This window comes from Hyperoodon ampullatus (genome assembly GCF_949752795.1).
Source record: "Hyperoodon ampullatus genome assembly, chromosome: 14".
Taxonomy (NCBI): Eukaryota; Metazoa; Chordata; class Mammalia; order Artiodactyla; family Ziphiidae; genus Hyperoodon; species Hyperoodon ampullatus.
Window position 1 is genome coordinate 18,922,411 of NC_136927.1, and position 16,658 is coordinate 18,939,068.

The following is a 16,658-nucleotide window of genomic DNA, read 5'->3' on the forward strand; positions in this document are numbered from 1 at the left end:
AGGACATAAGATGTAGGATGAGTCCATAGACCCGGTTCCTACTCCTTTTTTGGTAGAGCATATCCATATCTCTTTTTTTAAAATGATTTTGGAGTACTACTGTGGAAAGCGGGACATAGTCAAAGCATTACATTTGGGGAGTTCATCAGGTCCAGACCTGGTACACAAGAGGACTGGTAAAAATATGACCAGCTAAGCTGTGTGAAAAGAGGCCCCTTGCTTTCTGGAAAGAGCTTTCAGACTTCATTGCAAAGTTCTCCTTCGGGAAAAAGCATTTCCTTGACAGATGACAGAAGCTCCCCTCCGGCCTTGGCTGTTGATCCAAGAATAGGGAGTTCCCTTTAGACCTCTGATCCGGTCGGTGGAGTTCCTAGTGTGACAGCGCCCAGGGCTGGCAGGGCCAGGGGAGCCCTGTCGTGACCCTCCCTCAGCAGAGGAGGAGGGCGGGACCACAGCGCTGGTTGGTAGCAGAGGTGGGCTGATGACCGAGGCCAAGATCTTTCTGCCAAAAACCAATGTTCGGGGTTTTAAAGAGGTCTTATTAATAGAAGCACCAAGAAGGATAATGTACATGAAACATCTACGGTGCCCAAGCCAACACCTTTCCGTCCCGAAGAGCCAGGCAGCCGAACAAACACATGAGAACCACAATTTAAAAATAGCTCAGGTCCGTCACCTGAATGTCTTGGGCATGATGAGAAACACAGATAATTCACAGCAAAGTGTCTTAAGAGTTGCCTTTCCCCTCCAGTTCACTGCCCTCTATTCCATAGGATGAGTGAGGGTTTCCTCCTCTATGCCCCCCACCCCAAGAAAGCTCCCCGGCCCTGGTTCTGTGCCTGCTGTCCTTCCCCCTGCCAGCCCCTGGTCCCCACCCAGGGGGCACACAGCCCGGCAAGGCAGGTGATGAGGGGAAAGGAGGCCAGGATGTGTGTGCCCGCAGGGTGGGGCCTGGGAGCCTGAACACGCTCCCTCCTCTGCCCTCCATGGAGTTACTTGGGCACAGCACCCTCAGAAGACCGATGCACAAGACCCGGGGAGGGGGGAACAAATTAGCCAAGTCTCACCTCCACCCTGAATCACCCTGCATCCTCGCCCTTCTGCATCAGCTAGCCAGGGGCCTCAGGAGTGTCCATGGAGATTGTAGGAAGTCTAAGGGCAGGGCTGCCACTCAGCCCAGCGCTGGAATATTCACCAAGACCAGGAGGACACGGAGAACCACAGGGGGGGCTGGTGTGTGTCCCTAGAAAACACCTGTCACTCATGTCACCAGGCACTGGAGGGCCCAGGAGGTCTTGCCCTTGTAAGGACAAGAAGAAGATGCAGGGTGACCCACAGGCCTCACAACCAGAAAAGAAAGTGTGTCCTCCGTGCAGGTGTAACTGTGGACTGGTAGCAGCTGAGGACCAGACAGAAGGTGGTACTAAAAAACAACCCCCAAAATATCCCCTCAACACTCACACCTCACATGGAGCTTATATCCTGGTGTCTGTATTAGTTGGTGACTTTGGGCAAATCACGTCAGCACCCCTAGTAGCACCGTGGCACTTGTGGAAAGAAGAGAATTTCTGCAAGGACTGCTTTTGGTGTCTTTGAAGAGGAGACCAAAGACGCTTTGCAATTTTTTTTTGCATGTAAATAATATAAGAACAAAGAGTTGGGCTTGTTTTGTCACCAGATGACAGGATGACCAGACTTTCTGGAAAAAGAGGTGGCTGTACTGGGCCTCAAATGGATTTTCCAGGAACTACAGTGCCCCAACGGAGTTTAATAATGCAGGGCATGAGCGTAGGAGGGCGATTTTCCTAAATCTTGCCTCCAAAATGTGGATTTAATCCTCACTGGAAGTCAGTGTTTGGTGAAAACTCTGTTTCTTCAATTTCATTCCAACTCAAATCATTTACAAAATTTAGTTCAAATGGCAGTTAAATTGGTAAAGTAAAATCTGCAGCAGGTTACTATGGCGACTGCTGATTTGAAATAATTAGAGAAAATAATGAGAGAACTATTTCCTCTCTCCAGGATTTGATATCCGTAAACTGATCCCAGTCTCTTTTTAGTGCACGTAATCCGTATAACGATGATAGAGAATTATAAGTTCTTTAAAATGCTTTAAAAAGGTCTGTCTGATTGACGAATTTAATCAACCAAGTACTTATATCAAAATTTATACCTGTCTTTATTAAATCTAAGTTGATTCCACAAAAAGAAAATTCTATGTGTATATCTTAATGTAATCATTTTAAAGAAGACATAATGACAAGATATATAGCTAAATTAAGACAAGATCTGTTTACGATAACTTCTTGACTACTGTAATTTCACAACTTCACCCTGATCGCTCATCTTTCAAAAGTGGCTGTACAGATTGCTGTTCAGAGTCTGAGGTGAAGAGACCTGTCAGAATAGGGAAAGCCCTCAAACTACAGAGAGGAATAGGCAGGAAAATGGAGATTCCTGGGTGCTTCTCAGGATTTCTTCCTTGCAATGAGAGATTGCTGTAGACTGACCACAGTATTTAAAGCCTGTGAACTTTGTTGCTAATTTCAATAAAGACAGGCGACTTATTTCTGGTTAACTAAGGGTGTGTTCCGGATAATTGAACAAATTGGCTGGAAAGTGAAAAAATCTTCGGTTACGTATGATGTCAAATGAGCAAAATAACCATCTGGGTTAGTTCGTCTCCATATCCACCAGGGACAAACACCTTCTAGGGGTCATTTCCTCCACCCTTTTCCTTGTCTAGACCCTCACCACTTATCTGGCCTCCGGAGGAGTCATGGTGGGGATGCCTTTCCCCATCTGCCACTTTCCTCTTAGCACCTACAGCTTTGAACGGTAGCTAAAGTTTCTCATGCGATCCTGAGCAAAAGGTCTGGGAAAAACTGGATTCTCCTAACTTAGGAGTCTGTGGTTCTCCAAAGCCTGGGTCTTTGAAAACATCTAGAGACATTTTACGAAATGAATGAGGAAGCTAGGTCTGAGAGAAGTCAGGCACACATCGAAGGTTCCATGCCAGTGGTGGCAATGCCAGGCCATGAATCCAAGTTCTTAGACAGTAACCCAGGGCTCTTCCTGTTAAAGAGAGGCTGAAATTCACTGAGCAGATGGAGAGCTAATGGGGGAGCTGAGAACCCTCAGGAATCACCTATCGGGAAAATGGGCTCTGCAAGGAAACTGTGCAGTGCTTTGAGGATAATAGAAAACACATCAAACAGCTGCACAGACCTCAGCTGTCCTGGGGAAATGTACTCTGTTCCCTGGCACCTGAAATGCAGGTGTTGAAGGAAAGGTCCTGGACTGTCTGCCACTTCTGAAGCCTATTTGTGATGCATACAGTCAAACTGGTCCCCAAACCTGCCTGATCACACAGAGCACCTGTTAAAATACAGGTTCCCAGGGCCCTCCATAGGAGTTTCTGCTTCTCTGTGTCTGTGAGGTCTGGGAATCTGCATCTTTAACAAATGCTCTAGGTGATTCTTATAATCCAGCCAAAAAAGCACCAGTATAGAATAGGGGCTGGAAAACTTCTTCTGGAAAGGGTCAGAGTGACATATACTAGGCACTGCCAGCCAAACGGTCTCTGTCACAGCTACTCAAAGCTGCCGCTGTATCAACAAAACAGAGACAACACATAAATAAATGAGCGCGACTGTGTTCCCATAAAGCTTTATTTACAAAAGCAGGTGGACCTGTTTTGACCTGGGGGGCTAGAGTTTGCCAACCCCTGATCTAGAATATTCCACTGATTCATTATCCACATAGGCAACGTATGTGAGGTGGCAAAAAGCTCAGGTCTGTCCTTTCAAGCGACCCTCTCAGGTGTAGGAAGAGAAAGGCCCCTTTAAAAACAAACAAATAAAGTAAAACAACTCACCAAAATATCAATGTCTCTAGGAAGGAAATTCCAACGTTGGACGCACCAACCACAACAATCTTGGTGTTGACAGTTATTTTAGGTTCCAACGTTAGTTTTCTGTTTGTATGGTTCAAGGCATAACTCAACTGGAAAAAAATACAAAGAGAAATAGGGACTTGAGGAAAATGTAGCTGAGTCTGCATTCCCAAATTGGCAATTACTTAACCAGGATATTACCAGCAAATCAAACTGAAAAATGCCCCTGTGCAGCCCTGAGGAAATTTATGGGAAGTAATTTTTAAGAAATTAATGTAAGAATATGGCAGTATACCTAACACCTAGGCTGGTTTACATCAAAATACTTGATTTAGATCATTTTCATCTTATTGTTGACAGATGGTTCATATAGAACCCAGGCCATCTATGACTAGAGATGATAAGGTAAATAATTCCCCAAGAAGACAGGCAAGTTGCTGCTTGAGAATCTGTAGTTTCATCAAAGGTCCCAATCTTTCCTTCTGTCCATGGTTTGAACAATTATATTACAGTAGCTGGGTGCCTGATGGAAGGTATTAACTCTCATTCAATTCTGTATCCCTCACACAACACCTGGAGCACAGTAGGTGTTCGGTAGTATTTATAGAATGACAAATGTGTTGAATGACAAAAGCATATTGGATGATACGAATTGTTCAGTCTTTCAAATAACTTAGGGTCAGGGAGGACTCTTAGAAGCACAGAAAGTAACAGGTGATCGTTTTAATGTCCATGTTTGAAAAAATTACCTGGATTGATTTGTTTGGTTACTTTCCTGCAGAGGCTTCAGTGGGAACATGAAATGTACAAAGGAAGGTTTTACAAAGAGGTGGTGGGGTTTGTTTGTTTGTTTTTTGCCCACAATGCACAGCATGTGGGATCTGAGTTTCCCGACCAGGGATCGAACCCATGCCCCTTGCATTGGGAGTGTGGACTCTTAACCACTGGACTGCCAGGGAAGTTGGGGTACTCTTAAAAGAACGTTGGATTGGGTCAGAAGACCTTGATTCTCTTTTTTAATTCATAAATTCAACACACATTTTTATTTGATGCTTCCTGTGTGTCTGGACAATAACAGGGTTTACAGCTGACTTCTCATCATAAGCAATGGAGGACAGGAGTCAGTGGAATGACATCCACACCAATGTGTCCCACTCGTTCAAGTTCTCCTTACATTAGCATTAACTCACCCTCTAGGTCAGAGGCCTTCAAATTCTAGTAGACCAAACCTTTTTAATTTTCTTAAAACCCTGAGATACCAGGAGCTGGAAGTCCAGCGGGCTAACGGTAAAGTCCTATGGAAAGCTAGGCTCCCACCCACCTTCCAGTGCCTAAGGCAGCATGGGTGGGTCACATGCTTTGCAATTTACCTGGCAACATGTGTGACCTAGAGGATAAATCCCTTCTCTCTAGCTCGAGCTAGCCCAGCAACATGGAGGTAAAAAAATGTCTTGAGCCAAATAAGGTATTAATAGGAATTCAAAACAAAGTCTGGAGGTTTTAGACTCTCTCCATAATTAACATTGCCGGTGCCTCTGAGCATCTGTTCTGCCCCCACTCCCACCTCCAATGAGACACACCAGGGATTCTGGAAAAGACTGAACCCACTCCCATCTTTAAGAGGGGGCTCTGGTTGACATAAACCAAGTTGCATAATCCCACCCTCCTTGCTCAACAATTGGCCCAGGATAGACACGTGACCTATGCTGGCCTAATCAGAGTGAAGCCCAGGACTTTTGTGTGACGGTTTAAGAAGAAAAGTCTCTTGCCTTCCAGATGGTACGAGGTGTAGATTGTGAAGCCTGAAATAGTACAGTCATCATGCCACCAAGAGGGAAACCATTCTGGGATGAAGCCCCAAGAGAATCACAAAGAAATAGAACAGGAATTCCTTTCAAATCCTACCTGAAGCCCATGCTAACTTTGGGCCCTTCAGTTACATGAGCAATAAATATCCGTCAGCTATCGCCAAACAGTGCTGCATAACAAACCACCCCAAAATGCATTGGCTTAAAAAATTGCCATCTATCCTCACCCACGTAACTCTGAGTCAGCTGAAAGAAGGCTGATGTCAGTGGGATTCAGCTGGCTTTGGCTCCACTCTGCAGATTTCAGCTTAGCCTCACACCTCTCCTATCTTTTTTGATGAGAGAGAGTTGGGTCTGTCCTCCTCATGGCAAGGCAGAAGTGCAAGAAGGTAAGTGAAAATAAGAAATACTTCTTCAGTCTGGCCAAAGCAAGTCACACGGGGGAGCCCAACACCCACAAGGTGGGGAAGCAGACTCCCCTGTAGTGGGAGGAACCTCAAGGTCACACAGCAAGGGCACAACCCAGGGAGGGAGGAAGAGCCGGGGAGAAAGACTGCAACCCACTGTGTTTCCTTGATTGTTCAGCTCAGTTTGATTCTTCTACATGCAACTAAAAACTTCCTAAACTGACAGACTTTCTAAATGACAATAATGAATATATCATTTGGGTGAAAGAGTATCTGTTCTTCAAATAAATGTCACTCTGATCTGCCCTATGAAAATTTCCCAGCACAGACCAGTGAGGAATTCTGAGAGAAAACTAGTTAACACTGGTACCTCTGGCTGCTAGTGTGTACTGTGTTCCCATTAACTTTCAAGACAAGCCTGGTAGCAGCAGATTGGGTCTGGTGGTTTAGAGTGAGGAAGATAGGAAGCATAAATGGTGGTATGAAGGCATGTAGTCACAGGCCTAATTAAGAGACTTAAGATGCAAACATCTTCACAGAGGTCAGAACCCAAGATTCCTTCCATAGGAGGTATGTTCAGACATTCCCCTCTGCTGTCCGGAAGCATATACTAACACTGAAACATGGGCAGTAATGAAATTCCCTGGTAAAGAATTATACCCCATTTATGAAACAGTTCCTGAATCAATGATACAAAGGCACCCGGGGAACAGAACAGAATGGCTTTTGTTTCCCACACAATAGCTTTAACACCAACAGCTGCCAGGCCTCAGAAATCACCTTTCTAACCTCTGAATACACAAAGTGGCCTCGGGTGTCAAGAGTTAGCATTAGTACCAACGGTGGTGGGTGTCTCAGGAGAGTGATCAGGCACCACAATGGTTCTCACGAAACCCAGTTTTGTGCCCAGGCTTTAATTAAAAACATATTCATCATTGGGTATGAAGAAGTGACCTGAAAAAGCCACATTTTTCTTTTGTTAGGATAGATGGTTTTTAAATACCTTGAAAAGAAATTCTTTCCAGCCTGGAAATATCTTTCAGTGACAACTGCAAATGAAGACGGCTTCTTCTGCTTTCAAAGGGTTTGTTTTGCCCATAAGCTGAAAGCTCGAGGCATTTTTGGAAGAAAGCAGAATATGTCCTTCCTTTATGTTCCTTCAAACTACAGGTTTTTCCAGTAAAGAAAAACAGGTATGGAAGGCCCTCTGAGCCAAGCCAGCTTTTCCTTTTCTTGGTCTGAACATCTACCAAAAATGTCCCATGCACTAGAGATCCTGTTTTAGATGTTTGTTTTTGTTTTTTATTTCCTTAACAGCAAAGTAAAAATAAAAGCTGTATCTACTGACTCATATTTTATAGACAGAAATTAAATGTGCCTTGTAATAGTAAATTATCAAAGATGAAACAGAGGTGTCTCTGTAAGCTATTGAACTACATATCATACCAGTGATAATACGGGTGAGAAATCAGATTCTCACCTCCATATTCTTTGGAGACATTTATGCTTCTATTCTCCTAATGACACTAAGTTAGTATTTTTTTTTTTTTTTTTGCGGTACGCGGGCCTCTCACTGCTGTGGCCTCTCCCATTGCGGAGCACAGGCTCCAGACGCGCAGGCTCAGCGGCCATGGCTCACGGGCCCAGCCGCTCCGCAGCATGTGGGATCTTCCCGGACCGGGGCACGAACCCGCGTCCCCTGCATCAGCAGGCGGACTCTCAACCACTGCGCCACCAGGGAAGCCCTAAGTTAGTATTTTTAGACAAACGGATGATTTTAAATAGATCAACAGGTACCCCAGCAAGAAGGAATAGGCCATATATCATGTATAAGCTGAGCTTTCAAGGCTGAAAGAAATGTTCCTTAAAATTGATCATGGCTCTCATAATAAGTTTAAAACACAAGCCTTAAGTTCCATCCCTGAGATAGAAGAAGGAAGAATGATAAAATGGGACTCCCTATTTGGAAATTCTAGAGCCAGGCTTGAGGTGTGGGGAGGGGAGGGAGTGTGGACGGTTCAGAGGGAAGTGACGATAAAGGTCAGGTGAGGGGGTTGTTGAGATGAGAACACAGGGAACAGAAACAAGCACATGTTTAAATTTTAAGCTATTTATCTGTAATTTCCTATGAGCTTCTGCATTGGAACACCTTGTGCATGTGAGAGAGTCATTGAGCAGTTTGGTCCCTTTATTAAGTCATCTGGTTTGTCTGCCACCCTCCACCTAGACTGTTGGCTTTCTGAGGTCAGGGGCTATGTCTTTGTTTTTTTTGAGGCATTCGTTTAGTTTTAGTTTAGTTTTGTTTTATCTGAACAATTCCTGCCACACATTTTTGGACATCTGGTAAATGATGAAAGGACAGATATGCTGACTTTGCGTTCCGTGAGCCCTTCTTAAAGGGTGTTGATGTAATTTCTACTGATTCAGGTTATTTCTGTTGGTGCTTTTCCAGTTGCTTACATGACAAACAAATGATTTAGATATGATGAGAAGTACTTAGGATTAAATTTGATCTTTTTAGTAAAAGTGATACTGATGTACATGCTCAGGTGAGTTTATGCTGTGATTCACATACATTTATCAAGAGACCTTAAAGACACAGTTTTGAGTTTTATGCATGTTTGTTAACTGTTCTGTGTGTACAAAAAGAAAAATTCGTCAAAGTGTAATTTTATCTGATACACACAGACCTGAGTTCTGTGTTTCTATATCTGGTTTAGTTTTTCTCATTCACTTAGAATGAGTTAAAATGACAACAAAAACGGTATTAAAACTCGGTTTCAATAATAGATCCAAAATCAGAAGTTGCTAAAATTACAAATAGGCCATTAAACTAGAAAGCAGTCAAAATAACTACAAATGATCCTACATAATAAACCCAATTCATACTAAAATGGGACGTGACAGCGTCTATGGTGAATTTTTTCTAATGATACCCTTTCGTTTGGGGGTCACATTCAACCTCCAGGATCATTGGACTGGGCATCATTAGCCCAGTCCAAACAAGGGACTGTTTTCTTAACTCTGTTACTGGTTGAAATTCTGAGCCTCTTTTCCTTAAACATCAGTTTCCTCAGGTGTAAAATGGAAGTGAATTACAAAAACCTCTGCCTTCCTCAGCAGGCAAACATGGGAACTATTCATTAAAAACGTCTACAAATACTTGGAGCTTTTCAGGCAAAGATGTTACACAAGGTAAAATTGCACATCCTCTCTCGCATCTGTAATATGAAAGGCAAATCTTCGAAAAACACGTTTTAAAAGGGCGAAACAAGGAGCTCCATTTTCAGCTCCACACCCATGTGTATACATTTTTTCTTCTAGAAAGCTTCCAAAGACTTCAAAGGGAGCTCTGTCCAGGCAAGAAAATGGAAGATGGAGAGATTCAAAGCCATTAGAAATAGAATTTCTGAAATTCTTAATAAGCCTATTTTTGCTTTATAAATGTAATTTTTTCTCCTTACACTTTTCCATTCTCTCTCTTCTTTTTGAGAAGCTCCTCTTTCCCCAATTTGATCAAAACAAACAATGACAGGTTGACAGCGCTATAAATATCAGTGTCAGTTTCAGAGTTCAAAGTAAACAAATTGACTTCTTGGGGTCAAAGTATTGCAATATTTACCAAATACATAAAGAGTAGGGAGATACAGACATGTAAACGAGAACCAATAAGTCGGGCATCTCTTCCACAGACACAAAATGCAATTTTGAAAAACCTTTCTGCTAAAATCATTTAAAGGGCTCAAAACTATGATAGGGGGCTTCCCTGGTGGCAAAGTGGTTGAGAGTTAGCCTGCCAATGCAGGGGACACGGGTTCGTGCCCCGGTCCGGGAAGATCCCACATGCCGCGGAGCGGCTGGGCCCGTGAGCCATGGCCGCTGAGCCTGCGCGTCCGGAGCCTGTGCTCCGCAACGGGAGAGGCCACAGCAGTGAGAGGCCCGTGTACCGCAGGAAAAAAAAAAAAAAAAAAAAAACAACTACGATAGGAATGCCATCACCTCTGTCCTAGCAGAGCATGAGGAGGCTGTCAAGACAACGCCATGGTTTTGAGCCTCATTTTCTGAAGGATTCCCTTAACCTTCCTCTTTGTTAGGGTATGGGGAGCTCCTAACACTTCTTGCAGCTCCAGCACATGGGGAAAATACACACTGTTCTGTCTCTGGCATCTGCTGAGAGTGACAATGACTCAAGGGCCCTTTCTGGCTTGCTATCCTATCACGGGGAGGAGTGTACTCAAAACCGTGCAACGTGGGCCAAAGGGTGGGCTGGGGTTCCTGCAGCATCCCCACCATTGCACCAGGCGCAAGCTAGGCACACAGTAAAGTTTGGGAAGTGAATGAGGCACTAATCTGGCCTCTGCAAAATTATTAGTAACCCTACCCATGAAGAATTCTTATTTCTTTAAAGAACTATAATACCTTTAATTCCTTTACATTCTTCACATTATCCCTGGCAGACAGTGGGAGCTTGAACCCTAGCTAAAGAAGAGGGTCCTGTTTCAGTTAGGGTTGGGCTTGGCTGCATACAACAGAAAATGCAGCTTAAACAGAAAACGGTAGCTTTAACAGGATAGAAGATAATTTCTCACTTATGCAAAAGAAATCTGGAAATACATAATCCAGGGCTACTGAGGCAGAGCCAGACTTCTACCTGCCGAACTCCCCATCCTAGTGCATGGCTTCCATCCTCAAGGATGGCCTAGGATGGCTGCCGGAGATCCAGATATCACGTCCTCATTCCAGGGAGGAGGAAGGAGAAGGAAGGAAAGAAAAAAGGGCCTTCCTCCCAGTGAGCCACACCCTTTAAGCAGCCATCTCAGAATTCCCATTCCAACCACTTCAACTTCCAGCTCAGTGGCCAAAATTGAGTCATATGGTCATGGCAGATGCAAGGGAGGCTGGGAAACATATTCTCTTAGTTGGGTGCATTGCTGCCTTGCACAAAATTGAGATCTCTTTACTAAGGCTAAAGGGGGGAATGGATATTGGGGGCAACTCATGGTCTTTGCTGTTGTTCCTTAAGCCTCTATAATTCAATGAGTACCTTTCTTTAACTTGCATTTTCCTTATATTTTTCTTATCAACTCCATCTGTCCCAATCCCTCCTGCACCCATATTCCCAACCTGGCTATTATCATTATTTTGCAAACGTTTTTAAAAGTTCAAATTATTGCCACCCCATGACAATCACTGGCAACCATTCTTATACATTTATATGTGGGAAAAAAAAGTGTTTTGGAAGTTGAGTGACTTTACTGAATTTCGTCAGTTCTAGGATGCACATTTTTTCCACATTAGCGTCCCTGATATCAGCCTCACGGTCAACGTCACCTTAGCCGTTGGGATTGGCCAGGTAGCAGCAGTGACACGGTTGTCCTTTCCTGGGCACAGGTGACTTGGTCAAGGCTGTTCACTGTCATCATTTCCAGAGAGTCACGTGCATTATGGGACAACATGTGCTGAGTTTAACTGCTGCTGACAACACTTTCAAAAAGATTACAGCATGATTTGGCATCAAAATGAACACTTATTATGTTCCCATGAAGGCCCAGAAACCAAGCGGCAGGGTGCAAATTTGATATTAATGAAGCAAATACTAGTCATTGGAGGGAATGGCTGTAATTCCATATTTTCTTGCAATGAAACAATCGAATGCTTTACAGGAACAAATCAGGGATGATAGATACCTACAAGCAGACGAAGCTGTGTCACATTTTGTTACCGAAACACATGCAAAAGTTTTTTTCCCATCACACAGCAAACAATGCAATTGAAGGGTACGTAAATTGGCTCTCCTCTCTGAATAGATAAAAGAAATTTCAAAGCAATAAGACTTATATGATTGATTCATATTCTGTTCAGGGCTCTTATTAAGACATTGTGTCACAGTTTAATTGGCCATTTTTTTTCTTAATGGTACATAATAGCATCTTAGATTTGATAAGGGTGATGAAATTCGCTTGTTTTTAATTAGATAACAGCCTGAACAAGTAGTTATATAATCATTGAAAATATGGTTATTTGATGCAATACTTGAGCATGGGCAAGGGAGACCCACTGTTGGCTTTTCAGGGACACAGTGACTCACTGATTCCCAATGTGGGGATGCTAGCACAGGTGCCAGGATAACCTCAAGTGGCTCCACATCCCTCCTCTTCCCACCTGGAGTGGTGCCAAGTGTTTAGAAATGTCTTCTGTGCCCCACATCACACCCAGCAAATCCTGTCTGTCAGGGTTCAGCTACTTGGCTACCTCCAGGTATCACTGTCAATACAGAGTCAGCCACAAACCGGAGAAATGACCTCTCTGGGGTGAACAGACAGCAAAAGGCAGGGAGAAAGCAAATCCATGGCAGGGAAATGGTTTGCAGAATCAATGCCAAATTACTATTATGTTATATCTGTGTCTCTTAAAAAAAGCTCACTGACTTAGCATGTACTTGCCTAACCATTCTCAACTTCTACAGCCCTATGAAGGACCCATTTTTAATGAAATAAAATGAAGGTGTGGCCTCAAAGGTTTTGAAAACACTCAAATTCAAGAGTGATGAAAGGCATTCTTCCTGTTTAATAATGCCCTTCCAAAATGATGGCATTTTCCTACAGGTATCCAAGGATAAAAATGGTCCTGTATATATTAAATACAAAATGCATATATGGTGGGGGGATCTTCAAGATGGCAGAGGAGTAAGACGTGGAGATCACCTTCCTCCCCACAAATACATCAGAAATATATCTACATGTGGAACAACTCCTACAGAACACCTACTGAACACTGGCAGAAGACCTCAGACTTCCCAAAGGCAAGAAACTCCCCACGTACCTGGTTAGGGCAAAAGAAAAAAGAAAAAACAGAGACAAAAGAATAGGGACGGGACCTGCACCAGTGGGAGGGAGCTGTGAAGGAGGAAAGGTTTCCACACACTAGAAGCCCCTTCGTGGGCGGAGACTGCGGGGGGTGGAGGCGGGAAGCTTCGGAGCCACGGAGGAGAGCACAGCAACAGAGGTGAAGAGGGCAAAGTGGAGAGATTCCCCGCACAGAGGATCGGTACCGACCAGCACTCACCAGCCTGAGAGGCTTGTGGGCTCACCCACCGGGGCGGGCGGGGGCTGGGAGCTGAGGCTTGGGCTTCGGAGGTGAGATCCCAGGGAGAGGACTGGGGTGGGCGGCATGAACACAGCCTGAAGGGGGATAGTGCGCCACGGCTAGCCGGTAGGCAGTCGGGAAAAAGTCTGCAACTGCTTAAGAGGCAAGAGACCATTATTTCAGGGTGCACGAGGAGAGGGATTCAGAGCACTGCCTAAACGAGCTCCAGAAATGGGCGCAAGCCACGGCTATCAGCACGGACACCAGAGATGGGCATGAAACACCAAGGCTGCTGCTGCAGCCACCAAGAAGCCTGTGTGCAAGCACAGGTCACTATCCACACCTCCCCTCCTGGGAGCCTGTGCAGTCTGCCACTGCCAGGGTCCCATGATCCAGGGACATCTTCCCTGGGAGAACATATGGCGCGCCTCAGACTTTTGCAACGTCACATTGGCCTCTACCACTGCAGGCTCGCTCCGCATTCCATACCCCTCCCTCCCCGAAGGCCTGAGTGAGCCAGAGCCCCCTAATCAGCCTTTAACCCCCTCCTGTCTGGGCACAGGACACCAGAGGGTGACCTACACCCAGAGGCGGGGCCAAATCCAGAGCTGAACCCCAGGAGCTGTGTGAACAAAGAAGAGAAAGGGAAATCTCTCCCAGCAGCCTCAGGAACAGTGGGTTAAATCTCCACAATTAACGTGATATACCCTGCATCTGTGGAATACCTGAATCGACAATGAATCACCCCAAAATTTGAGGTGGTAGACTTTGGGAGCAACTGTAGACTTGGGGTTTGTTTTCTGCATATAATTTGTTTCTGGTTTTATGTTTATCTCAGTTTAGTATTTAGAGCTTATTATCATTGGTAGATTTATTAATTTGGTTGCTCTCTTCCTTTATTTTTATATATATATATATTTTTTTTTTTCCTTTTTCTTCTTTTGTGAGTGTGTATATGTATGCTTCTTTGTGTGATTTTGTCTGTATAGGTTTGCTTTTACCATTTATCCTAGGGTTCTGTCTGTCTGGGTTTTTGTGTGTGTTTTGTTTTGGGTTTTTTTTTTAGTATAGTTTTTAGCACTTGTTAACATTGGTGGATTTGTTTATTGGTTTGGTTGCTCTCTTCTTTCCTTTCTTTTTTGAAATTACTTTTTAATTTTAATAATTATTTTTTATTTTAATAAGTTCATTTATTTTATTTCTTTCTTCTTTCTCTTTCTTTCTTTTTTTTTCTCCCTTTTCTTCTGAGTCGTGTGGCTGACAGGGTCTTGGTGCTCTGGCTGGGTGTGAGGCCTGAGTCTCTGAGGTGGGAGAGCCAAGTTCAGGACATTGGTCCACCAGAGACCTCCCGGCCCCACATAATATTAATTGGCGAGAGGTCTTCCAGAGATCTCCATCTCAACGCTAAGACCCAGCTCCACTTAATGAAGAGCAAGGTCCAGTGCTGAACACCCTATGCCAAACAACTAGCAAAACAGGAACACAACCCCACTAATAGCAGAGAGGCTGCTTAAAATCACAATAAGTTCACAGACACACCAAAACACACCACCAGACGTGGTCCTGCCCACCAGAAAAACAAGATCCAGCCTCATCCGCCAGAACACAGGCACCAGTCCCCTCCACCAGGAAGCCTACACAACCCACTGAACCAACCTTACCCACTGGGGGCAGACACCAAAAACAATGGGAACTACGATCATGAAGCCTGCGAAAAGGAAACCCCAAACACAGTAAATTAAGCAAAATGAGAAGACAGAGAAATACACAGCAGATAAAGGAGCAAGGTAAAAACCCACCAGACCAAACAAATGAAGACGAAATAGGTAGTCTACCCGAAAAAGAATTCAGAGTAATGATAGTAAAGATGATCAAAAATCTTGGAAATAGAATGGAGGAAGTAAAAGGAACGTTTAACAAGGACCTAGAAGAACTACAGAACAAACAAACAATGATGAACAACACAATAAATGAAATTAAAGATTCTCTAGAAGAAACCAATAGGAGGATAACTGAGGCAGAAGAACGGATAAGTGACCAGGAAGATAAAATAGTTCAAATACCTACCGCAGACCAGAATAAAGGAAATAGAATGAAAAGAATTGAGGACAGTCTCAGAGACTTCTGAGACAACATTAAACGCACCAACGTTCGAGTTATGGGGTCCCAGAAGAAGAAGAGAAAAAGAACGGGACTGAGAAAATATTTGAAGAGATTATAGTTGAAAACTTCCCTAACATGGGAAAGGAAATAGTCAATCAAGTCCAGGAGGCACAGAGTCCCATACAGGATAAATACAAGGAGAAACACACCAAGACACATATTAATCAAACTATCAAAAATTAAATACACAGAAAAAATATTAAAAGCAGCAAGGGAAAAGCAACAAATAACATACAAGGGAATCCCCAAAAGGTCAAAAGCTGATCTTTCAGCAGAAACTCTGCCAGCCAGAAGGGTGTGGCAGGACATATTTAAAGTGATGAAAGGGAAAAACCTACAACCAAGATTATTCTACCCAGCAAGGATCTCATTCAGATTCGACAGAGAAATTAAAACCTTTACAGACAAGCAAAAGCTAAGAGAATTCAGCACCACCAAACCAGCTTTACAACAAATGCTAAAGGAACTACTTTAGGCAGGAAACACAAGACAAGGAAGAGACCTACAATAATAAACCCAAGACAATAAAGAAAATGGTAATAGGAACATACATTTTGATAATTACCTTAAATGTAAATGGATTAAATGCTCCAACCAAAAGACATAGACTGGCTAAATGGATACAAAAACAAGACCCATATGTATGCTGTCTAAAAGAGACCCACTTCAGACCTAGGGACACATACAGACTGAAAGTGAGGGGAAGGAAAAACATATTCCATGCAAATAGAAATCAAAAGAAAGCTGGAGTAGCAATTCTCATATCAGACAAAATAGACTTAAAATAAAGACTATTACAAGAGACAAAGAAGGACACTACATGATGATCAAGGGATCAATTGAAGAAGAAGATATAACAATTGTAAATATTTATGCATCCAACATAGGAGCACCTCAATACATAAGGCAAATACTAACATCCATAAAAGGGGAAATCGACAGTAACACAATAATAGTAGGGGACGTAAACACCCCACTTTCACCAATGGACAGATCATCCAATTTGAAAATAAATAAGGAAACACAAGCTTTAAATGATACATTAAACAAGATGGACTTAATTGATTTTATAGGACATTCCATTCAAAAACAACAGAATACACTTTCTTCTCAAGTGCTCATGGAGGATTCTACTGGATAGATCATATCTTCCTCACAAATCAAGCCTTCGTAAATTTAAGAAAATTGAACTCATATCAAGTATCTTTTCTGACCAAACACTATGAGCCTAGATATCAATTACAGGGAAAAAAATCTCTAAAAAATACAAACACATGGAGGCTAAACAATACACTACTA

At 43.3% G+C, this 16,658-nt stretch overlaps 1 protein-coding gene across 1 annotated transcript in view; it reads right to left on the minus strand.

The window, feature by feature from the left end:
- CFAP61 (cilia and flagella associated protein 61) overlaps positions 1-16,658 on the minus strand; it is a gene marked incomplete at both ends in the record, with an annotated part of 251,873 nt that overhangs the window by 102,525 nt on the left and 132,690 nt on the right. Inside the window, one exon of the mRNA XM_079719874.1 lies at positions 3,878-4,005. Coding sequence (XP_079576000.1) covers positions 3,878-4,005 — 128 coding nt within the window. The remainder of the gene's footprint in view (positions 1-3,877; positions 4,006-16,658) is intronic.